This window comes from Melospiza georgiana, chromosome 2 (assembly GCF_028018845.1).
Source record: "Melospiza georgiana isolate bMelGeo1 chromosome 2, bMelGeo1.pri, whole genome shotgun sequence".
NCBI classification, from domain to species: Eukaryota; Metazoa; Chordata; class Aves; order Passeriformes; family Passerellidae; genus Melospiza; species Melospiza georgiana.
In genome coordinates this window covers 103,602,830-103,629,775 of record NC_080431.1, presented here as the reverse complement: position 1 = coordinate 103,629,775, position 26,946 = coordinate 103,602,830, and the positions used below count along the sequence as shown (strand labels likewise).

Sequence of the window (26,946 nt, the reverse complement as noted above, 5' to 3'; positions counted from 1 at the left end):
CTATACAGAATTGGGTAGATAAAATTTCAGATTCACATTAGTGAAAAATCTCTACAAAATGTTTTTGAAAAGCAAAACAAAGACTGCCTGTTCATTTATCACTTTTCCTCATGAAAGCAGACATGGGTTGTAAAAATAAAGCAGTGTGTTTAGCACAAACTAGATTTCTGCATCACTTTTTTCACAGTTATTTCCATCTACAGTCCAAAGAGGTAGATTTTCTGCAACACCTGAGAATTGAACTGTAACATAACCAGGTGTAATGAAAGGAAGGACAAAACAATACAGATACAGCCCTAACTTACGTGTGTGTGTATACACGTACTTGGGTCTTGAATCACATACAATTCAGCTTTTTGCAGCTTAATCATGGTGAAACTGTCCATCAGGCCCCAGTTTTGACAATTAGACACACCCACCTCAGGCTACATCAGTTCACATCCAGGTTAAATGGTTTGTAGTAGTGGGAGAAAGGCAGTAATAGAAATTTACTTAAAAACCCTACTGGAGCCCCTTTGGCTGCAGCCTGGCAGTGCAATAGCCTGCAATATGGCAGATCAGTGACAGTGCTGAGCTGATCCCTAACATCAGTCTGTATTTTTAAAACAACACTTTTTAATCAATGTATGAAAGTTTGCTGACTGGTTTCAGGAAGCAAAATACAGTTTGCCTTGGCCAGATAAGTTGCTATGATAAGGGTATGTTGAGGGTAGAAAATAGAGAAAATATCCCCATTCTAAAAGCCTTTCACTTGGGGCATTCAGCCTCATTTACATATTTAGCCAGTGTCAAAGATACTTGTATTGCTGTTGCATACATCTGTCGTGTCTCTAAAAGCCCTTTAATTTATTCCTGCAGCAGGGTCCAAAAACTCACTCTTGCCTCCATGTAAAACAAGCACTACAGAAAGAATTGTTCGGAATACAAATGTCCAAATAACAAATTGTAAAAATTGAAAACTGTGTGTCCTACCTTGCCAAGGGTATGATGCACCAGATACAAAGTTTTTTGCTTTTCCTCAGGAAAATTACATCACACTTTGTGTTAGCTGAAAACCAGTTCTCACAACACTTGTTTTCTCAAGCTTGATTCTATAAAGCAAGTAATTTGAACAGCAAATCTGAAATATTTCTTTCCAGTTATTCTTACGCCATATGGTTTGCATGATCAGCATTTCAAAGCTCTGAATCTAATCTGACTGCTCACTGCTACCTTCTTTTCATTCCTGCATTGTGCTTGGACCACAAACACCAAACCCACACAATCTAGGATGGCCAGCTTCCCATTTGCTCTATTTCAGAAATGTATGTTTTGCACAGTTCCTTTTAGTGGTATGAGCTAAAACACATGTATTAGGCCTTACAGAACCTTTCTCTCTGAGACAGCTAAGATATTTCAACATACATTACTACAGGAAAAGGACTGGGAGCTCAGTGCAGCCTGAACATTCAAGTAATTTAGCCACTGAACTGCCAAGGGCTATGGGGGTAGGAAGCTCATTGAGATGTGCTTGACTGAGAAATCCCCTCCCAAGTAAGTGCAAAAAACTTTTAAGTACCAGAAAAGGCTACACATGTTCATATTTCTTAAAATGACAGCAACCAAAACTAGAAAGTAAATGCATGGGAACTAAAGTTAGGGGTAGCATGTAGTTAGATCACATTGCCTTGCCAAAAAATGTTGGTCCTAGTTATTTTCAAGAAAAGAAGTCACAATGTGGATATCAAATTTTCTAGGAAAATACACTATGGTTTAAGGTTAACAAGGGGGCTGTGCTTGTGGTATGTTAGTGTGAGAATGTGAAGTACCATCTTTACCAGATAACCTGCCTGGGAAGGCACTCAGCCAACTGGTGCAGCTTTGAGGTTGAACGTGCAGGAAATTCCACGTTGTTCTTCAGGAGACATATCTGAATCTTCATGTTCAATCATAACCTGTACAGCCTTAACTAACATTTAAATACATTGCATACCTGGCTAATTAGAGGAAGTCTATATGCCAGACTCCTGTCTTCCTCACCTCCAGCAGGAAGTGTCTTATTTTCCAGCTCTTCAGATAATCCAGAGGTTTGCTCAGACACGAATGGACTTCTCTAGTCAGGATAACCATGTGGTGGACACACTGCAGCTAAGAGGGAAGAATGTGACCAAGACCTGTGCAATAGGCTCCACAGCTGCAAAATCCCACTTGGTAGCATCACTGTACATTTTCCCACATATTTATATTTAACATGTTCACAGGTAGGGCAAATAGTCCAAACTAACCTTTACAACACAGCCCTGAGACATCTGCAAAAAGCTGTACACCCTGTTTCACCAGCTGCAAGTTAATGTATTTCAAAGTTGTTTCTTCATACCACAAAGTACATAAAACCCTTTAAACATACTTTTAACTATATTCTGGACCTTTGCTTTTTCATTCATATATATGAAAACATATATAGGGGGAAAGTTGACTTTTTTACTGGCCATTAGACATCCTCATGTAGATAAATTTACTGAAAAATTGATAATCGTATATCGAGTATATCGAGTGGCAAATCAATGAACAAAACTAGAGTGCCGTTCTTTAAAACAAAAGAGTGACCTGCTGTCACCATTTTCCCCAAACGATATCAGGTCTGTACACAGTCTTCCATGACAGTGATTTGTGTTGTGGGGAGGAAACGCACATGCATCCTTTTATGGAAAAATATTTTCTTCTAAAAAATGAGGCAGATGTGCAACACAGTTGTGGAAAATTTATAGTTTAAGCTATTTAAAGCTGCTATGCAGCTTCCTGTACCACATAAGTCCAGTAGTTCTAAGAAAATACAGATATGGTAGAAAAAGTAAGAAAATTTTCACCACAAAACCAAATAGTTACCACCAACAGAGAAAGTTATACACAAAATATATCTCTCAATACAGTGTTTACACTTCATTTTAGTCTACAGATTCAGTGCCAGGAACAGGACTTGTTGAGACAGTCTTTTCTGAGCTACTTCCCGCACGTGATTCCGCATCGGGTTGGATTCCTGGTTCCGTGTCAATGGGAGTTCCCAGCTCCTCATGGGAATTGAGGGTGCAGGACTGCAACACCTGCACTGCCAGATCCACATCTGCTTCTCTAAGAGAAACCTGCTCCTTGAGCACTTCCACCTTCTCATTCAGCTCGTTCCTTTCCGTCTGAAGTGCCCTGCAGAGCTTCTCCAAACGCTCCAGTTTTATTTGAAAGCCTTTGTATTCTTTATCTCTTACTGTTTTCTGAAGGACAAAGGAAATAAAAAACTCTGTGATACAACCATTTTCCCCCTTAAATTAATTAAAAGAATCACCACTATTTAATCCTGAATATTAAGTCTTAATTAATCCAGCAGGCCAAATTCCAGCTGAACTAGAACCAATTTGTTCAGAATACTTCACTTAGCCAGGAGCTGGAGTGGCAATGGATGCCTTTCCAAACAAGCACGGGGAAATACATAACCACTTAATGCTAGCTACAAGAAAGGGCTGGGCATCAACCAGGACCCTGATATGAACTCCCATAACACTGTCAACTACAACCCAAATAGTGGCAAGTGTAGGGAGGAGAAGGGCACAGAAATAAGAAATCCACAATCCATCTGCAGAATCCAGGCCAGAATGCACCACACTTGGGGCTCTCCTAACTAGCTCCTTATAAGAAGGGAGGGAAAGATAAACAGCACTAGAGCAGATCCTACTCAACCAAGCACTGTTTGCCAAGGCCAGACCTCACATACCTGAACCAGGCCCTGGACAGAGCAGGCACAGCTGCACTGTGCAGTTCCTGCCAGCCTGCAAGTCAGTAATGGCCTTTTGTGACCTCAAAAGCAGCAGCAATGCAAGAAAGCAATCAAACTGTTGCATGGGGTTTACTCCCTTCATGTCAGTCTTGTGCATTTCAAACAGATTTCTATCACAGCACTGGCTGAACTTTGCTCAGCATATTGAAATGCAGTCAATTCCTTCAGCTTGTATGATTTCATACACATCTCATCAATTAAACAGCAAGTAATAACCAAGCTCAGTTTCTTCTTGTGCCATCAGCTTAGATTTACATAGCAGCCTTTCATTTTCCATGCCTGAGGAGGACAATAACTCACATAACATGAAACATAATGCAGACAGTCCAAGAAGAGGCTGCAGTGTATTACTTCCAGTTCTCTAAAACTGAAAAACTGCTGGAAGTTCTCTAGGGCTCAAGCTCCAGCTGAACTACATTGCTGCTTAAAAGATGGTTACCTCTTCAGCCATTTGCAGAAGAGCCTTGTTGTTGTTTTCCCATTTTGTACGCCACAAAATGGTTTCCTTTTCCAGTTTCTTAATCTTCTTTGTCATCTACAAAAGATAAATAAAAGATTTAATTTTGTGGCTTGTGCTGCAACATAGGTGGTTTTACATGACTAATTAGACAACTTTGTATTACTTTCCAAGTCCAGTTTGAACAAGTTATTTTGGGAAAGTGTTTCTGCACAGAATCAACCCTACAACTACAGATTCTGGATTCAAAGAAAACAATATTGAGTCTAAAAAAGAAACAGACTATCAACTTTCAAGTACAAGTAATAAAAACCTTCAGGAAAACAAGTTTTAAAACATAAGCACAGCCAAAGAGAATGAGAACCAATACTTGGTAGAACACTGAAATTCCAATTTAAGTATTACTTAAGTATGTTAAAATACAAAAAAAAAATTACATTACATTTCTCTTCCATAATTCTTATACCCTATCTTATGATCCACATTAAATTGTCAAAATACTCTTTATATTTTCAGAAGGCCAATGTCTATAAAATCTAAAACACAACCCACTAACAGCATGCATTTCCATATTACTTTTTATGAAACTAGGTAATCCTATAAATACCTTCTCCATTTCTTGCCTGAAAGTTGTAAAGAGCTCATTACTTTTTGCCATGGTGGTCTGGAATTCTTCAAACTTATCCATGTAAAGAGAAAGCTATTGGAAAAAAGGCAGGAACATTAATCTGAGCAGTGTATACAAATACAAAAATATGTAGGTACGTGGCAAAATGAAACTAGAAATGGTAAAACATTAACTTCCTTATATTTTTTTAAACCATGCTACAATTTCCACTTGAGGAACACACAGACCTGCTATTCAAATTATATGTGAAGTAGAGTTCTGTGTTTATAGAACAGCAATATATTCTGAAGTAAAAAGAATATTGTGTTTATTAAAGTGCTGGAAGACATCACAGTTCATCACTACCTCATTTTTACTTCCCCACTGGAAAAAAAAAAATTCTGTGGACATATACAAATATAGGAAATTCAGCACCTGGTTGGTGGAATTAAAACTTAGGCATTACCTACCTTTCCACCATAACCAGCCAAAGCTAATAACCAAGGCTGGGACAAAATAAACAGGACAGATTTCAGAAATCAAAATACTCATTTACAACCAATGTAATCTGCCCAGTGAACAAAAAATCAAAGAAAGTGAATACTGAAAAGAAATTCACAGAACAGTGAAGAGAATTACACCTTTAAAAGTCAAGAGCATTAACATTCAATTACAGAAAATTTTCTTGCCCTGCACCACAAGGTAAATCACCAAGAAAAAACTGCAAAATCTGTTTAATAACACAGTTTTTAAAAAAATTATTCCTAATCAGTGTGTGATTTAATGTTCTAGGAATACATTTCAGAATAACTTCTTACTCTCAGTAAAGAGTAGTAGGTTCTCTTAATTCTTACACTGGGAGTTGCAGGACAACACAGTTAAGAGCATAGAAATATTGTGGTTTGCTCTATTAGTAAAGGGAATTTCATAACAGGAATTAGCCTAGCTTGTCAGCAGTACACTATGACTCTTTGCCATTACTGCCACTGAATGTTCTAGTTCATCTTCTTCTACAAAAAAATCTGTTGTCCCCAAGAAACCACTAACTATACCCATTGTAACTATTAAAAACAACAAAAGAGGCAGTTAGATTTTAAATAAAGGGTAACCAACTTGGAAAAAAGTAATAGAAGACTAAGCCTGGTAAATAACCTACTTGGAAGTATCTGGATATTCCTGTGGAGATGTGTATGATTACATCTAACTACACACATACACACACACTTTAAACCTAACTCCTGGAAAGGCTAGAAAAGAATTGGGTACAGTATGTGTGAAAAAAGGGCATGGAACAGCTTTCAAAGACACTGTCATGATTTAAACCCAGCAGACAACTTGGGCACCACACAGCTGCCCACTCATCCCCACTACCTACCACAGTGGGATGGGGAGGAGAATCAAAACTGTAGTTTGAGGTAAGAAGAGTTTAGTAATTGAAAAAAGGTAAAACACAATAATAGTAGATTATGATAACAATAATAGAAAACACAAGTGATGCACACCACAGCCGCTCACCACCTACTGCCCAACGCCAGATCCCATTCCCAAGCCCACATCAGCCTGCATGTTGTTTTCTGGTCTGGAACATCCCTTTGGACTTTTGGCCAGGGTTACCTGTCCCAGCTGTGCTCCCAGTTTTTTGGGGGTTTTTTGTGTACCTCCTCATTAGCAGAGCATGAGATACAAAAAAGCCCTTGACTTAAAAGTAAGCACAATTTAGCAACAGCCAAAACATCTGTGTGCTATCAATGTTATAGTGAATCTGAAACACAGAATAGAGACACATTTACTCTAGTCCAGCTGAAACCAGGACACAGACTTCATACAAAACCCCAAATGAAGCAGTAACAGACACACAGTGAAGAGAACAGCTACTGCTTCCCACTGCTCTGTGTTGGCTGGAACTGCCATTTCCCTGTGCCTCGTGCTGAGCTCACGTGCAGTCAATGACTGAAGGTGATCCAAAGCACAAAACCAGAGAGAATTTCTCCTCTCTCAGAGGGGATTTTGCTGTAGCATTTACATTACAACAAGAAAAATAATTTGAAGACAGTAGGGTCTGTGGACAGAGATAGTCAGGTTACTAAATCTGAATAACTACAGGGATAAACAGGACATTGGTTGCTCCCAATCCTCCACAACAAGTGGTGATGGAAACAGTAAGAAACAGATTCTAAAATCTGCCTGAGTAAAAAACCCCACACAACTCTTCACAGTCACAAAAGAACAGTATTTTCAGAGAAGTCACACTTTCCTAAACTTTTCTTCTAAAGCTTTCCTACATTCTAGTCTTTGTAGTATTAACACTATTAATTCACAGGAGCACTAACTCCAGAAATTCAATGTTGAGCACTTTCCTGGAACAGTACTCTCCAGACGTATATAACAGCAAGTAAATATTGTAAAGAACATCAGTTCTTTACAATTTATGTTTCATGCTTCACTACAAAAGAGTTACCTACTGGAAATTAAATTTAAAACTTATTAAAAAAATACCAAGTACTCTTCACAAGCATCTGAATATTAAGTTTTTTCAGATGTTGCTTGATGTTCAGTACAGTCAAAAATCTCTTGGTATTTTCTTTTTGGAACTGCTACTGAAGATCTCTCCATCAAAAAAAAGATACCTGCTGCTTCAGCTGAGCTTCCTGTTGCTTCATCTGTTCACATTTGTGTCTGGATTCTGTAGCTTCTTTTAGCAGCTAAAAAACAATGCAGAAAGCCATATAATGAAAAAAAAGTACTCCCAAAAATGGCTTAATTCAATCTATGATTAAAAATGAACAAACATTATCACCACCTAAGGGCTATTCAACCACATTTTCTCACACAGGCGTTATTACTACACTGCATTTTCATATATACAATTTAAAACATGCGATGTCATGCACAGAATTTTATTGAAACATTTGTCTAACTGGCAACATGAGGCAATATTTCTATTTCTCTAGGAAGTTTGAACTGCTAAATTATGAGTATTTAATTAACAAACTGCATGTAATCTGTAACTGATTTGTAATCTAATTTATTTTCCACCTTCATTTCTCCAGTCACCATATTATCTTTGAAGACTAGTTCAAATCAATTTTACTTCAACTTGACACCATTTTGTACATCCATGTTTGAGGAGATTTTCACCAGCTAATGACTCAGAAATTATGTTCCAGAAAACCAGAAGAACCCAACACTAGATGGTAATTTTAATATTATACAGAAAAAAACAAGGCTTTTTTTTTTCTAGAATTTACAGATTCATAGAAAGAAAACTTCTCAGAAGACTGCAAGTATATTGCTGATTATCAACATACAAATAAAATATCAACACATTTTGGGGGGCAAACAGCGCACAAAAAAGAAGCGCTTTATTCTGTATTTTTGTTATCTCTTCCAGCATAACACCAGAGGTTACAATTCTTGACTGCAGAAAGTACCTTTGGTGTTTCACAGTATGTTCCCCAGTCTAAGAGAAATTTAAATTATATTTAGCATATTTGCTGAGAAAATGCAAACAAGTAACATTATTTGGCTGTCAGCATGGATATCAATAACCTAGGCATCATATACAAAACTTAAATCTCAAATGTCCTTGTTGAAATCTACCCTAACTTTACAAAGATGGTCCTCTCTATTTGTTGTATTTGCTTTAAATCAGGGAAAGTCTGGTTTGGTGGGTTTTATTTCTGTTAACATCTATAGAGTTCACTTACAAACTCCCGTTCTCGCTGATGTTTTTCCTCTGCTTCTTTAATAAGTTGGGTAGTTTGCTGAAGTTTGGCATCCACAAGTTGCTGCTGCAGTTCCTTATGTTTGAACACTTGATCAATGTGCTAAAGGGAAAAAGAAAACCATAATAGCCAAACATAGTCTGCTGGTCAATGAAGGCAATGTACTGTCTGGGGAGATGCACACTCTTTAAAAGTTTCATGCAAAAGACAAAGTGGTGAAAGATCATGTTTTACATGTCTTTTTTTTTTCTCTTTATCTCCATAAACTGTAATTACCCTTTTTAGTCTTTCACAGACACGAGGTGCCTGTCTCATTAAGTTGGTACAATACCATCAGTCACATCACACCAGACATGTCAAAAATCCTGTAAAAAGCAGTCTACATCCTTGCTTCTAAAGCTGGTTTATCTACCTCTAATCCTTATTGTGTTACTTCTAAAAGCTCTAGTTTTCATCATTACAAAAGCTCAAAAGGAGCAAAGTTTGCAACAACAGTTAATTTAGCTCATGAAATCCCACAAATCATTGCATTTTGCAGTCTTACTTCCATCCATAAAGTAGCACAAGGCAACTTCCTCTCTTTTCTACTATAGTCTCAAGGTAGATACAAATATTTCACAATTACAAAAGGTAGGGAATTACCTTACAGAGAGCTTTTTAACCAACTGATCCAGATCAAAAACAAAACCAAAAAATAATCTTTCAGAAACAGTTGAGAAATTGTACTCCAAACCTCCTGTGCCAACTAAGAACCAGCCAACTAATCTTAGCTGTAGAACTCCATGCAGCTCAGTTCTTTCTTGGACAAGGAGAATTGGCTGTTTTCCATCACTGTAGCTTAGAGCAGCTAGCTCACAAACTGGTGCCAATTAAAGACAGCTCAGTTAGCCCTAGAGTAGAGACATTTCCATGACACCAGGCCAAATATGTTCTTAAAGCATGATAGCTTATTTCAACTCTGTGCCAAGAGCAGCTATGTACACAAAGTTTCCCCCAAAGACCCCAACCTTAATGAAATGGAAGAAATAAGACAGAAAAACTCTTATATCCCTTTCCATTATAATTCTGAAGAATTTCAACCATTAATACATATTTATGTTGGAAGTAACCTTTGGAGGCTATTTAATCCACTCAGACTAGGGTCAACTTCAAAGCCTGATCAGATTACTCACACCTTGCCCAGCTGAGCTCTGAATATGTCTAAAGGCAGAGGTTTGACAATCTCTGGACAAGTTATTTCTATTTGATTACTTTCATTGTGAAAAACTTTCTCCAATGCATCTTGAAATCAGATCATCAAAATCAGTCAGGAAGGGCAGACAGGGAGTCAAACAGTTACTAAGTTTCTCTCAGAAGTGAAGTAAAAAGAATATTTACAAAAACTATATATAAAATGGCTGTAAGAAATGAGGGGTTTTCCTCCCTTTTCAATAATTATCTGACCCTTACAATCAAGGAACTAAGAAAATCCCATTACAAGTGTACTGTAAGCACCTCTTCTCGCAGTGCATACTGTTCAATGAGTTTCTTCAGTTTTTCCCCCAGTTCAATATTTTCCTGACGGAGCTTGGCATTGTGTATATCATGCTGTTCCAGTTGAGCCTGAATTTCATTCAGGGTGATCTGGAAGTGTGCAGTTGCTTCTTTCCGTCTTTCTTCTTCTTCACGTGCTTGTTGCATGTTTTCTTCCTTTTATGGATAAATATCAATAAAATATTTAAACACAAAATATTAAAAGTGTTCAGGTCAAACCATGCACTTTTGAGTCAGAAACAATGGCAGTAATTCACTTCTGTACAGCTTCAATTTCTAGAGTGTTAGAACTAGCATAAGCCACAATCATAATATACCACGCCGACTATCCATGTGAAGCGTGTGGAAAAAATAATATAGATATTGCAAAACTTCTAGAGACTTTTGTCTTTACCACTCCCAACATTACTCAAAGGCTGGTACATTAAGATGCTAAGTACCTTTGCAAGTATCAGCATTATCCAGATGTAACAACCAGCACTGATACTATAATGCAATTTTCTACAGCAAGCACAGATTCTTATCTTGGCTCTCTTCCATTTCACTCCCATCAATTATATTCTGATAGAATTAAGCTTTTTGGTTACTCTGCCAATTCATGCTGCTATTATTTTACTTGTGCAATTTTTTCCAGCAGTTATCAGCACTGCTACCAGAAACAAATATGACAAGATCAAATATTTCAAGTAACAAGAATTGGTTTGGGGGGGAAAGGGACATCAGCAAGTCAACTATCCCTGTTTTCCTTACCTTAAATCAGCTACACTTACACTACATGCCAATCATCTACACATACAGGTAATGGACAAAGAGACAAAGAAAAAAAGCAGCAGTCCTGATTTTAAGCAGTGATCTGTAAGATTTCCATCACCAGCAGCCCTGTAATTTTTGTAAATAAACTAACCTTCAAAGTTTTGTTATGACGCTGAAGCTCCCGACAGAGAGATTCCAGTTTGCTACGTGCCAAAATGGCCTTGCTATGCTCACTCTGCAAGTGGACCTTCTCCTTCACAACTTGTGCTTGCTTCTTCTGCAGGATCTTCATTTGCTTTTGAACATTTCGGCTCTCCTCCAACTATAGTTAGAGAGTAAATTTGTTAATAAACATAGGTGAAACATGTTTATGCATCTAGATGAGGACACTGAAGAAACTTTTGAACATTTTGGATGAAAGCAAGGAAATAAAATTTCATTAAAACCCCAAGTTGATCTTAAAGAAAAACTTAAAGAGAAACTGCCATCATCCATCCAGGCAATTCCAATATATAAGGACAGAAAATGAAAATTTACAAATTCCATTTGCCAATTAACATCTGCCTTTGAGGAACAGGCAGCATGTACCTCTTGTTGACTATGAGCTATCAGCCTGCTTTTATCTGCAGGATTAAGAACAGCCCTCTGAAAGGAAGATGTAGCAGATACAATTAAAAGCCAACTGAGACTAGCTTTTCAACAAGTCACAACTTTTCCCACTCTTATCTTGAAAGTACACACAACTGTTTATCCAACGGGTCTTGTTTTTGCTATCAAAAAGAAAAACCACAGAACTATGTAGAGCTCCTTGTCAGCAGGAGCTCCTACCAAGGGAAGCAGTAATTGATGCAAGTTTGTAGAATTCTGCAGTATTTCAGAAAAGAACAGACAAAACTAGCAGCCCTGACAAATCAAGTCAGTTACTATTACAACTATCTAGTCCATATGTAGAGATCTGCAGTCTCAACCCTTTGAAGCAATTTTTTTCCCTATTTCCTTTAGGCTGTTTACACAGGTAAACTCTATACATATTTAAAAATCTATTCTATGAATATCCAGTGAAGAGAATTTTCTTGCATTAATATCTCAGAGAGATATTCCATTATATCTGATTTTTGGCCTCCCTGAGAAACCATATTATTTAGGGGCTGTTTCTTTGCAAAGAAGGCTACAATGTTAAGTGTTACATTGCTCCTTATAAGATAGTGCCTCAGCCTTGGGACACCATAGGAAAAGAGGGTTGGCAATGAGGAACATCACATGACAGAAGAGTAATACAATCTGGTTTTCTAAAAGAGCTCAAAATAATGCTGAAGCACAAAAGAAAGAGTAAAGTTAAGGACTTCCATGACAACAATAAATTAAATGTGTATTTAATGGAGTTTAGGAAAATGGAATGTTAAGGGCGTATTTTCATATCTAAATACAAAAAGCCCTTTTCCTGCATGGCCAGAAAACACTGCTTCAAGTGGTTGTGCTGTCTACACACCTATGAAACTTCAGGCCTGTAAAAGTGTGCCAGTGTGAGATGTATCACCAAGGATGCAAACCTTCCTGCATCACAGGCTGATCTCCTGATAGATTCCAAATTATGGAAAAAAAATTGTGGAAGATCTTTTGCCAGGAGAGAGGCATTCCTACCTTCATTGTACAGTCCTTTTCATGAGACACCACTGAAAAACCTGACAGTGAGCTTTAAAGATGATGAATCTTTAAAAAAAGAAAAAAAGCATTGTAGGTGCACTGTCATAAACAGTTCAAACCTCTGCTGGCATTAAAGCTGATACCTATGCCAGTGGTTCTCCATCACTACCATGAAGAAAAGAATGCATCTTAAAAGGAACACAATCAGATCCAACCTAAACATTCTAAGTGGAACAGAGGCATCCCTCAAACTCATTTAGCTGAAACAGAGCTACTCTTACACCCAGACAAGCCCTCACCCAGCTCCTCAGTCATTCTGAGCATAATGAGGAAAGCAGGTGATTTTCTAGGATGGCAACTGGGAATGCTTACTCTGCCTACAGTCTACTGATCTGCTCCTGGGAGGGCAAAAACCTTAAAGAGGACACATCTCATCTGACTACCAAGCTTCTCGAAGGAGATTACAATTTACTTGGTCCAGCTGCTCCCTAGTTTTGAGATCTTTCCAGTAATAATAAAACTCAAACTGAAAGAGGGCAGGCTCTTTTCTTTCTTCAGAACTGAGGGATTCATACTGGCCTAGCTCCTCATGCAGGCCCTCACCATCACTGTGAGGTGACACATGAGCTGTTTGCTTAAATAGAAAAGGCATCACATGCACAAGCAATTGCTCATAAGGAACAACTAACCTACTGCATTCTTCTCTCAAAATATCGAAGCTCATTTTTAGGTGGGTTCCCCATCCTTGAGTTACAGTTCAGAACTATTTTTGTTTCTCATTTAAATAAAAGTGACTTCTTAGAGAAGCTGTTGGTTTTAAAGGAAATGCATTCACATGAACCAAGAGCATGTGAGAGAGAGCAAGGAAAACAAAGCAAAAACGTAACAGACCTCCATGGAGGACTCAGGATTTCCATAACAGAACTAATCTAAGTCTCTTCTTAAGTAATCAATATTGCCTCTGTGAGTAATAAGACCACCTGCTAGATCATCCTCAAAGTTTTGGAGACACTATAAATCTCATAGGAAAAAAAATTCTTACAGAAGAGTAATGCCAAGTTGTGCAGCCATTATGTAATCTTCAGAAATATCTGCATGATACACTTGACAGCTACAGAGAGAAAACTTAGGCTTTTGTAATCTCTTTAGTTGGCATTCATTTTATAACTACAAATACAGTGGGAAAACATATACACACAAGATTTCCAGTCTTTCCATTCCTGTCTGTCCCTGTCTAAAGAAAAATGAGTCAAGCGTTGGTACCTCTAGAAAAATTATGAACATAAACTTATGAACCCCCCCAATTTTGTGATCAATTGTTTTAGAGAATTACCAGCTTGAGGCAGGAATGCACTTTATGAACTGCTTCTTTTTGGTTTGTTACTGAAGAAATGCAACCCTTTCTTTCCGTTCCTTCACATCATCAGAAAGCAAAATTAAATTAAACCTAGATCTTTCCAACATCTTACATTTTCCAAAAATCACTAAACAGTTAAATATAACTGAACACTCTCCCTCCCTCTCAAATCTCTGTATGATAGTATGTTCTTTCCCTTTATCCTAAAATGATAAAACACTAGCACAAAAGCATTATCAATTACTCCCAAAAGAACTCAACTTTTCTGTTAATCCTAATATTATGCTTCAACACCAAGTTATCAAAACCTGTTTTTTCTTTGGCTTTGGGCAGTCATGTAGAAGTGAAATGACTACAAGAAAGTTTGGCTGAAGCAATATTCAGTCAGCCTGAGTGTCTTTTTTGCCAACACTGTAAAATACTCAAAATCATTAACTGTCCTTCATTAGTTGCTCTTGCATTCCATAGTTACTATCAACACATTAATAACTTCTGTTATCTTTACGAATTACTTACCAGATCAGCATATTTCTTGCACAAAGCTGCCAGCTTTTCTTCTGGAGTAGAAAGCGTGTTCAAGGCTTGCATTAATAATAACACTTCTTTTCCTATGAAATGGATGATAGGATAGACAATGTTACTGAGGAAGAAAAACCACATACCAGAAAAGCAGCCTGTCCTTAGAAGTAAAATATAGATCCATGAGAAATTAGCCTGATTTAAGTTGTTCCCTGGTTTGACAGCTGCATAATCCTAACAGATGACAAATGGGAAGTCATCACAAGATGTCATCAGCAAGAAGAAATTCATCTTGCCCTATTTGCCTTGCTAGTCAACAACTAGGAGAGCAAAAATTATTTTAATATATAACACAAAAATATTTTTGTTTTAGAATTGCACAGATAATAAAAAAATCTGAAAAAATGCAATCTAGAAGGTTAAGTATTGGCAGATACATTCTTAATAAGCATTTAGAATTTAATTATCAGCCGTGTTTGGCAGCACTGAACACTGCCATCCCAGATTTAAACCAGAAAGTTAAAAAAGTTGATTAGCAATTACCACATTATTATTAAAGTTCATGTAAAAATAGCACTGCCAGCTGAAGGAGTCTTACATATGCATTAAGAACTGTCTTTCCCAAGAAGAAGTGCACACACAGTTTCTCAAAATATCCTGTTACGGGTGACAAGTTTTTGGCTACAGAGTAAATTTGAGACAAGGAGCAAATCCATAGCTATTTTACAGAAATACTATAAATATTTTATAAATATTTTCTAAAAATACTATATTAAAAATCAGAACGCCAAAGAGAACACACCCAAGGTTTTCTCTTTGTGTTTCTCACTCTCTGGATCTTGCTGCCCATCAGGTGGGTCGGTTCGGGCTTCTTCTCTGCCAGGAGTCTCCTCGCGGCACTCTTGGGAGCAGCCCGTGGGCCCCGGGTGCTTTCTGCTCTTTGGGATGTACTCAGCCTCTTCCAAGCTGCCAGTGCTCTCCAGGCTGTAGCAATTGGGCTGGGGATACTGCAAGGCTGTATCAGACAGCTCAGGGCACCTGCTCTTCACCAGCTGATCCTGGTTATTCATCCCCATCTCTCCAGATCCAGCTTCTTCCATGGCACCACCAACCACCTTCAGAATGGAAAGAAAGAAGTGGATGTGAACAGTTAAGCAAATGTGTTTAAAATGACAACTTCCACCCTTCTTTTCCATGGACAAATAAGGGTAAAATGCAAAAAAGAAACCCTCATAGGAAGTCTAATGAATACATAAATAAATTGTTTCAATGGCACAGAGAAAGAGCTTGAACTACTTCAATCACAATGCCAAATGCAACTGTCAGCTCTTAACTGGAGAAGACAACAAGAATGAGAAACAGGACCAGGAGCACTTCTGAAGTGGTAAAATTCAATGAAATGAAATTCACATCAATGAAATTATCCAAAAAAGTGAATATTAACTGACTTCAGGCCTGGACTCCTACTGCCTATGACATTTAAGAATATATTCTTTTGGCTCAATTAAACAGAATTTTCTCTATAAAGATTTCCTAAAATGCTAAATGTTTAATCACTTAACCAAAAAGTTAACCACCACCAGTTGTTTTATAACACTGTTGTGACATGGTTATGTTTTAGAGCAGAATACCCCACGTTCTCTATATAATACTGTGTACTTTACTAAGCACCTCCAGACTTCTCTCTCAATCACCTGAACAACATTCTCAATTTCTAGAAACATTTCAGGTTGCTGAGAATTGTAAGGATGTTTGGTTGGGTGTGGTTTTGCTTTGTTCATTTTGTTACACGGCAGGGGCTGGGATTTAGGACAATCCTTGAAAAGTTGCATGGTTTTTTCTGTCCATTTGCAATCCCAATATACAACATACATGGATAGTTAAAAGCACGATAAGCAGAGCTGAACTCACTGCCAAAGTAAAATTCATGTTGATTTATTTTCAGTGGACTGAACATAAATTTCCTTAAAATCCCAAGGAATTGTAAAAACAGCTTGTTTATACACAGTCATGCTGTTAAAGCACAAATTAATATCACATTACCTTGCATTTTCTTAATAAAAATGTGTTAATTCTTAAAGCCAGGGGTTTGCACTGGGTTTTATATTCTGCACAGGACTGTTTTCCTCTTCAAAAGGAATTAGCCAACATCAAAGGAATGCAGCCAACACTCATAATATATTGTGAGATGTATTTCAACTCCAAATTTGTTCAGCATGCTTGAAAAGGTTATTTAAAAATCATTTAACAAATACATCTTTTTTTTGAAATATTCATGCATAACAGCTTTATTGTTCTCTATTCTTAAAGCAAGTTACTTTCTTTAGACCTTATCTCAAGGTACATTCATTCTTGAGGAGATGGACTTCACACAGTGTCTTTCTCAAAGGACAATAAGCATTTTAACTGCAAATAATCTCTACAGACATTAAGAAGCAACTTTTGACTTTCCAAGGAAGATTCACTTTACAAGTGTGGAAATGATGCACATGCTTTATGGACAAACATAAATGCACTGCAGTTTGATTCTCTAACCATGGCAGACAATTTACTGATAAATGCCTACAAAGGTCATGCAGTAATTGAACTGCTGGAACAAATAACCAATTACAACATTTTACACCTCTAAAAAGTCATCTGTAAAATGCCAATTTTTTTCCCCTTGGCTTGTCCTAAACTGTGGGTCTTTCAGGAAAGGCTTACTCCTCTAGGGTCAGTCAAATAAACATGAAAGAACAAGAAATGTGGAAACACAAGAATGTGAAAACAGCACAGCTCTCTTCACCTCTCTGTGTGTACCAATGGCTGAAGCCATGGCACAGATGTTGTGTAAAACCCAGGATTCACACAGAAGCTGAACACACTGTGTCACATTAAGCTGACAAGACAAGAAAGGTCAGATTCTTCTAACACAACATGATACTAAGAGTACCTGCAGTACCAAGAGAACAGCTGAAACTTGCAGGGTTTTTATTTGCATAGAACATGAACTTCTGATTCAGACACTTGTACCCAAGTAGTCTTGCAAAACATATAGAAAGTTTGCTTTAAACTCAAAGTTTTGGGTTTGGCACCCAAAAGCATGAAGCATTTCCAGACTTTCTGATACCCATAAAGAGACTTGGGAGGTTTTTTTTTTTTTTGAAAGCAGAGCAGAAAATTGCCAGCAACTCCAACAGAAGGTGAGAAAGCCTGACTGGCTGCAGTCACACACTGAACAGCAGCAATGCCCAAGCTCCTCTGGCCTAGCACTAACGTTTGTGCAACTTGTTCTAACACAGTTTACAGCCAAATCAGCTCCTCAGCCCAGTTCACTGCACAGCAATAGGCAATCCTGCCAACAGAAGGGGAAGCAGGATGATTGGAAAGAAGCCAAAGCACGAGAGCCTCTAAAAAATAAAAGCCAATGTAACCGCAGTCAGAGCACAAGAACTAAACACACAATACCTTATTCTCACCACAGGTACACACCTTGGCTACTGAAGGACTGGGATGTCAACAAGACCACATTTGTGTGAGTTTGTGACTGCTTCAAACCTAGTCAACTGAAAAAATCTCACAGGTTTTCATTGGAGAAAATTCTGTTGTTTCCAGTGAAAAAAAGAACAACTGCTAGCAGGGGCATACATGTGACCAGTAAGTCATGAAATGCCCATGTCTTTCTGAGCAAACCATCATAGTAACCTAAATGTCAATTCAGAGCAAGCAATTCACATGCATATTCTAAAGCATCTGGAACTTTCAGGAAGTGAACACCACCACCTCATTAATTCAGTAGAGCTTTTTGTTGAAGTCAAATTAGGTGTCAGTTCAATTTTTTACTGACAATAATAATTTCTAAACTCTGAGTATTCTCTATTCTTTGTCAAAAAAAGCCACAAGAACTTATAGAATTTCAGACTCACTCTCCAAAGTCTAACAGAAAAGGCAGAAATAACCTATCAGAATACTCAAATGAAGAAAAAGGTTTGCGTACAATTGTCCTGTACATCTCCAACACATTTGAAAATTATAAAGATGGTGAAAATATACAGAATTTGTCAACCCTCTTTTGGTTTTCCAAACATGAACACGGAACAAATCCAAGATTACTGACAAGCAAATAAGCTCCCTGCAAAACCAAAGCTCAGTGTAGCAGCAGACAGGCTTTGTAAAAATATCCAGTTTTCTTAAGTACAATTACAAATTGTTGACCACAGACTAGAATACTGTACTCAAAAAATGGTTCTATCAGCAGCTAGAACAATCTGACAGCATATACACACACAAAAAAACCCCACACAAAAACCCCTTCCTTCTAAGTTAGAACTCAATCTATCTGTCAAGTTGTAGCCCGTAAGTTTTAGCAAATCTGAGAGCAGTGGCACAACATACTAAAACTCTAAATTAGAAAGTGTTTTCATTGTAAAAAACACAAGTCTGCTACTGCCTGACAGGGGCCACAAACACAAATATCTAGATGATTTCCTGATTATGACTAACAAAGAATTTTCTACATTAGCTGTAACTTTAGATATTAACACCATTAGCCAGAAGTCTCAACACCCCTCTTACACCCAATGCTATTCTTAAAACACTTTAACTGCAGGTAGTTTCAAATTCGGTCTGTATCAAGCTTCAAGCTGGAGTATAGGAATAAGAACACTTTGAGAATGTGAAATATTAACCCATAATAATCACTGAACTTGCTCCCTCCTTACTGAGGCAATGGTGAGAACAACCCTAACTCTTACCTCTCATCTTTTCAAATGTGTGCTCATCAGACTAGTGAACTTCTCAGCTGAACATTCCAGCCAGAACAGAGCACTTCCCACAGCACATTGTATAATAGTGCTGATTCAGTACTGACTGAATAAAACCAAAACAAAACTAACCCAGCAAAGACCTTCTACTGAAATCACCATTACCTTTTCTAACTGCTACCATTCCCTCTCAGCTTCCAGCCATCCTCAACCACAGGTGGCTCATGATCTGATAACCCAGAGTCAGACTATTAAATGCCTAGAAAGATTTACAGAGAGGCAAAAAGACTATGTTGCACAGGTAACGTGCAAATTCATAAGATCACAAATTTATCAAAACTCTAAGATATGTGCAACCTACCTAGCTGTGAAATCAGCTATTACAAGATGCTGACATTTCTGAATAACCATGTCATCTTCAAGCTGCTTAAGAGTTACAGGACAAACCACCTGAAGATGACTGTAGGAAAATTACTGGCAACACTGCCCCTGCTCACCCCAGTTTTCAGTCAGTCTTCTGCTCTGCTCCTTCAACCTCGATCAAAAAAGATGCACATCAAGAAAACTCTACCTTATTTCATACCTAAAAAAGATCAGCAGACAAGACACATACCCCATATATGAAAATTGCTACGATCACACGAGTCTAAGCCAGCTTTTCTTCAAACAGCTCAGCTTCAGGAACATGCACTGCACATAAGGACAGAACAGACACTTGTCCTACAGAACTTGTCCTACCACCATGCCAAAATGTATCACAAACCCACTTATTTTTTTTGTTCTACACCTACACAAGTCTACAGCACACTATGCTACACATTATGCCTAAATATACTGTGCTATACTGTCAGTACCATGCTTACCTGTATTCCATATATATTCCTGTGCATACAAATACACAATCTTTCCCTAAACCACCTGAAAATACTTCTCTGTATTTTTAATAAAAAACCCCATGATTAGTAACTGCATCATAATCAATTTTATCCTGAATGTTAGCCAATTATCCTAAGAAACATAAGCAGTAGCATTAATCTGTGAAAACAACTCCTACATACCCCATAGTAGCAGTTGGACTGTGCTGTGAAAAGACTCTTCCACCCTTAGTCTGTGGAATAGCTAATACTTCAGGAAATATCCAGGAAGCTTTGGAACAAGCACATGTACATAAAACACATTTTCACAACTGCGGTGACAACCTATGTAAATAAATATATAATCAATTCCTCAACATCAGACCCCAAAAGAGATAATCTGAATAACACTGTTCAGCTGACTACATTTCCAAACTTGCTTCACATGCAACTGGTCATAAAAGCCTTCTTATACCCCTTATCTTGACTGCAGTAAAAAAAAAAATAATTGCAGCAAAAAGGTAAGTTGTATTTATCACAAATGTGTATGTTCATAACAAATATTAAGCTTCCTGCATCCCAGCAATTTACTTTTTCCTGCTAACACAGAAAAGCTTATTTTGAAAACATGTATGTGATACACTTTTCCTCAAATCGATTTTTCAACAGTTATGTTAAATAAAGAATAATTTTATTTACAACATCTGCATGAAAACCACCATTTTAGGACATCACAAAATTTGAGTTTGAATTTTATAGCAGGTGCATCTTCATCCACTGGTCTAGATACAATTATTCAGATGCTTCTGACCACAAGACTACATTATTGGGGTTATTTCTCTATGCAATACTTCTCTATACTGTGCTCACTGACCTGAATGATCACACAGTTCTAATTATACCTTTCTCAAACCTAATGGCCTCTGAGGTGGTTTCCCCACTGAACAAGGATCTCAGCTGTGAGATCTGAAAGTCATTTCCAACAAACACTTCATCACATTCTGTCATTACACTAAAAACTATGTTCTGGGCACTCATTTATCTACTTTCAAAACACTGGACAGAGGAGCCAGCAGCATTGCTCATCACTAGTTTCAAAGCACTGCAAGGTTAGAAGTTCCAACACAGCAGGATGACTATTAAGAAACACCTACTTCCTAAATTTGTACTTTACCTTCATAAAAGTCAAGACAGACTCTTTGTTAGCAGAATTCCACCATTAAGTTTCCTGGCCTTATAATTCAAGACCTGGTCTTCAATATTGGTTCAGAAACATTCTCACATGATCCCTGCTTCTAGCCCTCCCTTCTTCCTCTTACCCTTAACCACACTGGGTTTTTTTGCTCTTTCAGTGACCTCATGACACAGATGACATGCCTGTTTTTAAGAAAAGCTTTTAAATTCACCTCAAACACAAACAGGAAAAAACCCAACCATCTCTTTGCTCACTTAGCTGAAGGCACTAAAACAGTGGTGGTGCATCTCTGACATCCCCACCCCTGGCCACAGTACCACCCCAAGGCCTTGGCCGTGACAAACAGCACCCAGGAATAAAGCTCATCCAGAGCTTATCAGAAACACTGTCTGCTCCCAGGAAATAGTGATGTCTAACAAGCTCATGGCTTTCAGCAAACATCCTTGAAAATAATTTTTTTTTTTACATGAATAACAACACAAATGGAACAACATTTTTGTTACAGGGCTTTCAAGGGAAGTTACCAACCCAAATTTGAACCAGGATGAAAAATTCTTACAACTGAAGTCCTCTCTCTTGAGACCCTACAAACAGTGGTCTTAGTGAGATCCCTTGAGCTCTCCTGGACCATGGCAGGCTGTGGGCAGCATTTCCCCCTTGGGGGCAGCTCTCAGACCCAGCAACTCCCACGTTTGCCATTCCTGGAGGAGCACTGCCAGCTGCTGGTGATGGAGCCTGGGCTGATAGCACTCCTCAAGGCTCAGCTCTTTGTCCCTTGAGAACACAGAAAGGCACCAACCCTGAGTACTTCCCCAGATCTGAGGGGAATTCTTCACAGACAGACACCTGCTACACACTCTTCAAGTCTGTGTCTGTGCAGTGTAAATACATATTTGTAAATATATTTGCTATAGCAAATGTGCTGTGAATGCTGCTCTCTGAGATTCTTAAGCGCTTCACATTTGTGAGTGAGTGAGGTCTGGGACTTACTGTTGTAATGATAGTAAATTCTACAGAATATTTTGTTAAATTGGTTAACTGGAGGCATTGATTAATTGCTGTTAAGTTCAAGTGCTTTTGTGCCTAAACTATCAGCCAAGCCTGGGGCTAAATTTGGCAGGTGGGAATTCACTCTGAACCGTGTGACTCAACAGGAGGGTCCCCTTATTTCTTTTCATCCTTACCCTTTCCTATCCTTACCTTTTTCCCATCCCTGGCATCCATGATGATCATTTTGGCTGGTTTTAGTTTTAGATCAACTGATTTTATTGAATTTTTTTCATTGCATACTTAAACCACAGAGTAAGTAGCAGAGTGAACCTTGCCAAGCAACTCTGTCATGCTTTTGCTTTTATATAAAATCTACTTTTGCCAGAGATTCTTAAAACAACCTAAAAAATTCATGACAAACACCTCCTATAACTCTAGCAAAAAATTCACTACAGGAACTCAAAGCTTACATGGATGCTTTCAGGGCATTTACCCACAGGACAAAGTGCTGCACATCTAACAAGACCTTTTTTAATATAAACATCTGAGACAGGTGCTAATTAAGAAAACATTTAATATAGTGTGAATCACTTCCACCAATGAGGCTTCACTTCCTCTTTACTATAAAGTTAATAGTTTTGTAGTTACCCACAGTATGATTCTGGAAAAAGCAGGGTAGACAAGTTCTGAATTCCCAATGCAAACAGGTCACAAGGAACCTAAAAATAATATCAAGGCAGGGGGAGGGAAATCTACAAGAGAATGTAGAATTTGCTTAACATTGCCTGCCATATTTCACCTCTTTAAAATAATTACATTCCTTTCCACTGTATTTGAAAAAATATGGAACACAGGGGTTTTTTTTAACATCATCATCATCTGCTTTCATAATAGACACCGAAGTTACTTACAAGTTACTTCTTAGTAAAGAACTAAAAAAAACCACACTGCAGAGGACGGTGCTTTTCAGTGAAGAAAACTAGCTCCATCGCTTCCTAGACCTTTTTAACAGCAAAAATAAACCACCACTAAGAAGTTACTATTTCTGAGATGCTATCCTTTGTACCACGGAAAAAAGTTACCACTAAAAAGCCACTTGAATTTATGTAAGAGCACAGGATGAGATACTTCAGCAGCACACGAGATTAGCAAGGCAGTTCTGTCACAATAAACACCGAGCCGATATTGCACACAGCAGCTGAATTACAGCATATTTTAAGTCTCTGCCGTTGGGTGACCAGGCACAGGTATTTTAAGCTCTTCCCTACACGGATCTGCAACCAGAAATTATTGTAACATCACCGGGAACAACCCTGCTTTCAGTGTGGTTTCGGCAGAAAACGAAAAAAGAAATAAAATGGCCTTTTGGGTTTTTTTTTACTATTTCTGAGGTTAAGAGAACGCTGCCGCCACCCCCGCGGGCAGAGCCGCCGTCCGCTCCCGCCGCGCACCCCGGCCGAGCCCCGAGGGTCCGGAGGGCAGCGGCGGGACCCCGGCGGGGGGGGGGGCATCCCTGCATCCCTCCCTCCCCCGGCCCGCAGCTCCCGCCCCCCGCGCACCGGGCCCGCCACGTGCTGCCGCTGCCGCCCCCGGCGGCCCGCGCTCGGCAGGGACCGCCCCGCGCCGCCCGGGCAGCGCCGAGGGGCCGCTCCCGACCCCGCAGGGCGAGCGCGGCTCCCCGGGGGCCACGCCGGGACCTCACGGCCGCGCGTGCCTCGGCGCGTCCGGCCTCGGGGGCAGCCCGAGATTCCGGCTCCGCGGAGCGGCGGAGGCGGCGCGGGCACTGCCCGCCCCTGCCCCGTGCGCCCGGGCCGGGCGGCCGCGTGGGGACGGGGCAGGCGGGGAACGCGAGCCGGCGGGGCGGGGAAGGTGGAGCTCCCTCCCGCCGGGCCCGACCGGGCCGCCGCCGCCGCCTCACCTCGGGGCTGCCGCTCGGGGCCGCCGCCGCCGCCGCCTGGTCTCCGCCGCCGCTGAGGCTCGAGCTCCGCTGGGTCGGTCCCGCCGCGCCGCCGCCCCCGCGCGTCGCCATGATGTGACGGCAGCATCCAAACAAGTGCCGAGCGCGGGGCACCGGAAGTGCTCCCCGGGGGCCCGCCTCCCTGCCGGCCGCAGCCAATCGCCGCGCAGCTCTACGGCTCACGTGGGGGGGCTTGCGCCCTCCCTGCCGCGGGGTGTGCCGGGAGTTGTAGTCCGTCCGTCGAGGCGCGGGGACGCGGCATGGCCCCGGGCAGACAGCGTCAGTGGCGGCCGGTCCCTTCTCTGGGGAACCCCGACTGCCTCGTCCCTGTTCCTGCCTCGGTCACGGCTTTGAAGCTGGGGCCAACTCAGCGGCGTGTCCGTGACGGGGCAGCGGGCGGGGCGGCCGGGATCAGCAGAATCAAAGAGTGCGTCAGGTTGGAGGGGAGCACAGCGGGGCACCTGGTCCAACCTGCCCGAGCAGGGCATCCCAGAGCACTGCGGCTCTGGAATATCTCCAGCCAGGGAGGCTCACTGGAGATACTCAGTGACACTCGGCTGCTGCTTCTGCAGGAAAACTGGGGCGTGCGAGCGGGGAGAGCGAGTTGCGCAAGGAAGTTGTGCCGGGAATGGCAGCGCGGGGCAGCCGAGGCCGGGGCTGCCGGCAGTGCTTCCCTTGGGGCTGCCCTGGGAGCCGTCGCCCGGCCCCGGCTCCTCCTGCTCGGGGGCACCGGGATGAAGGGTCCCGTCTGGGGAAACAGGCATTCAGCACAGGAGCGGAGAATGAAGCTGCCAAAGCGTTCCTGCCCTCCCGTGAGCCACCATCCGTGCCATGTGCACACGTGGGGCTCGGGTGTCGGGGCTGCAGGGGGATAACTTCAAATTGGTAGAAACAAACATCGTAGAAATACATTACATATGTTTCTGCTTTCCGGGAAAATAAGCTTACCCACTCCATATATGAGTTACTGAATAAAAATATCATTCTAAACCTCCCAAAGCACTTAATACTTCAGAGAACAGGTCAAGTGTTAGTGTTGAATAAAGTTGCTTCAGTGGGGCAGTAACTGCTTAAAATATCTTGTCCTTACATCTTAAATCTAAACTTACTAGAGTATTAGAATAAGTATTCAACTGTTAATCTCAAAATGAAAAATAATTTTACATTTTTTTTGTATCAACCTGATCTTTGGATGGGAGATTTGCCCCCCCAAAACACTTGCTCTTTTACAAACATGCATAATACTGGTAAAAATTCTTGGAAAAAGGAAGACAGCCCACTCCTCTTCCCCAGCAGAATTTTGTTGTTTTAGTATTTTCCCCGTGCATCCCTTCCATTTGAGTGTGGCAAGAGATCCAGTCATCAAAAATGCTCTGTTTGATCCCTGGATAGCTCATGAAATCCTTAAATAGGGCCTTAAGATTACTTTCAATTTCTTCCAAGCATTATTTTTTATACATATATATCTATATAAATTTACAAAACATAAATTACTTTTGCACTGTCCCCCTCTTAGACACTTTTGAAATGGAAGGAAGATTAATTGCAAATACAAGGTACTTGGAGAGAATAAAGAACGACAGAACTCTTGCTGTCTATAATAAAATTGTGAGCTCTATTTTGGTGAATTTGGGTGCCAGGGAAGTTAGCGTATATTGTGCAGTAGAAGAAGGCACAAGGCTGATTTGTCAAAGAGAAAAAAGTTTTCTTCAAAAATTATCAGATGTTGGAGAATATATTTCCAGCAGTAATGCTTTTCACACATGAACTGCATGTTTGAGGTTTTCTTTCTGCTGGTAAAGTGACACAGATCAATTATAATTATTTTGTAAAGAAAGGTACTGTTCCTAGTAAGTCAGTTTTTTAGAAGTTCAGGGTTTTTTGAGGATAGCTGATGCAGGTGTAGTGTGAGAGGTACCAGCAGGACTCAGATCTCTGGTGCACTGTTTGCCTGCAGTGCTGTTGTCCTCTGGAGAATAAAAATGAGAAATTGAATTAAAATAATTACTTTTAGAATTTTAAATTACCTTAAACATTCTCTAACTGTGTCTCTTCTTGTGCTCATGTGAACATGCTTTCCCTCTTCCCCAGTTACCAATAAAGTGCATGTCAACAGGATGGGAAATTTATAATCCATTCCTGCAAGTAAATACAGATACTGAGAACATATTTTCAGCTGTGCCCTGTAAATGACCTTGCTGGAGGTTGTTCGTGCAATCCTACGCACCAGGAGCAGCTGTTCCACCCAACTGGCTGCTGCCAAGAAGGTGCAGTGGTCTCAAGTTTTGACAGGCAAGAAGCTGAAATTCTAGGAAGATTAGTTCTTTTAAATTATTATTTAGGGATATAACTAAATATCCATTGGCAGAAATCTTTAGTCATCAACTTTTTACAAATTTTGGAGTACTCTGTTTTTATGAGCTACAGCCAAGTTATGTGGTTATCACCCTGCTTAAGGGTAGTCTGACTTCATGAGCCTTCTCCACTTTCCAGCCAGGCTGACACATCTCCTGGGTGCTTCACTGCCCTCATTGCAGAGGCACTCCCAGGCAACTGGGAGAAAAATTAGTTCCTCCATTATGTTTAAACACATCAGCAAGGTGGCAACTAGAGCAAGACGTTCAAATCTTTAACCAAAGACAACTGAGAAATTGTGAAATAAAGATATTATTTCTTTCCTTACAGCATTGTTACAACATGCAATGCAGTCAGGAGAGTATTTCATTTTGTCCTTTCCTCATGATGATTACGATAATTGCTTCTATTGAAACTTTGGAGAAGGTAAAGACTATCAGAATTTTTTTTGGA

General features: G+C 39.9%; 1 protein-coding gene across 1 annotated transcript; it reads right to left on the bottom strand.

Annotated features, from left to right (window-relative positions):
* On the bottom strand, positions 1 to 24,400 carry TXLNG (taxilin gamma). The gene is given in 11 exon segments (XM_058018615.1): positions 1 to 3,245; positions 4,245 to 4,340; positions 4,870 to 4,962; positions 7,497 to 7,571; positions 8,577 to 8,696; positions 10,089 to 10,283; positions 11,032 to 11,202; positions 14,398 to 14,489; positions 15,203 to 15,515; positions 24,100 to 24,327; positions 24,329 to 24,400. Coding segments are annotated over 11 exon segments (1,776 nt in total). The 3' UTR covers positions 1 to 2,924.
* Positions 24,401 to 26,946: the final 2,546 nt, after the last annotated feature.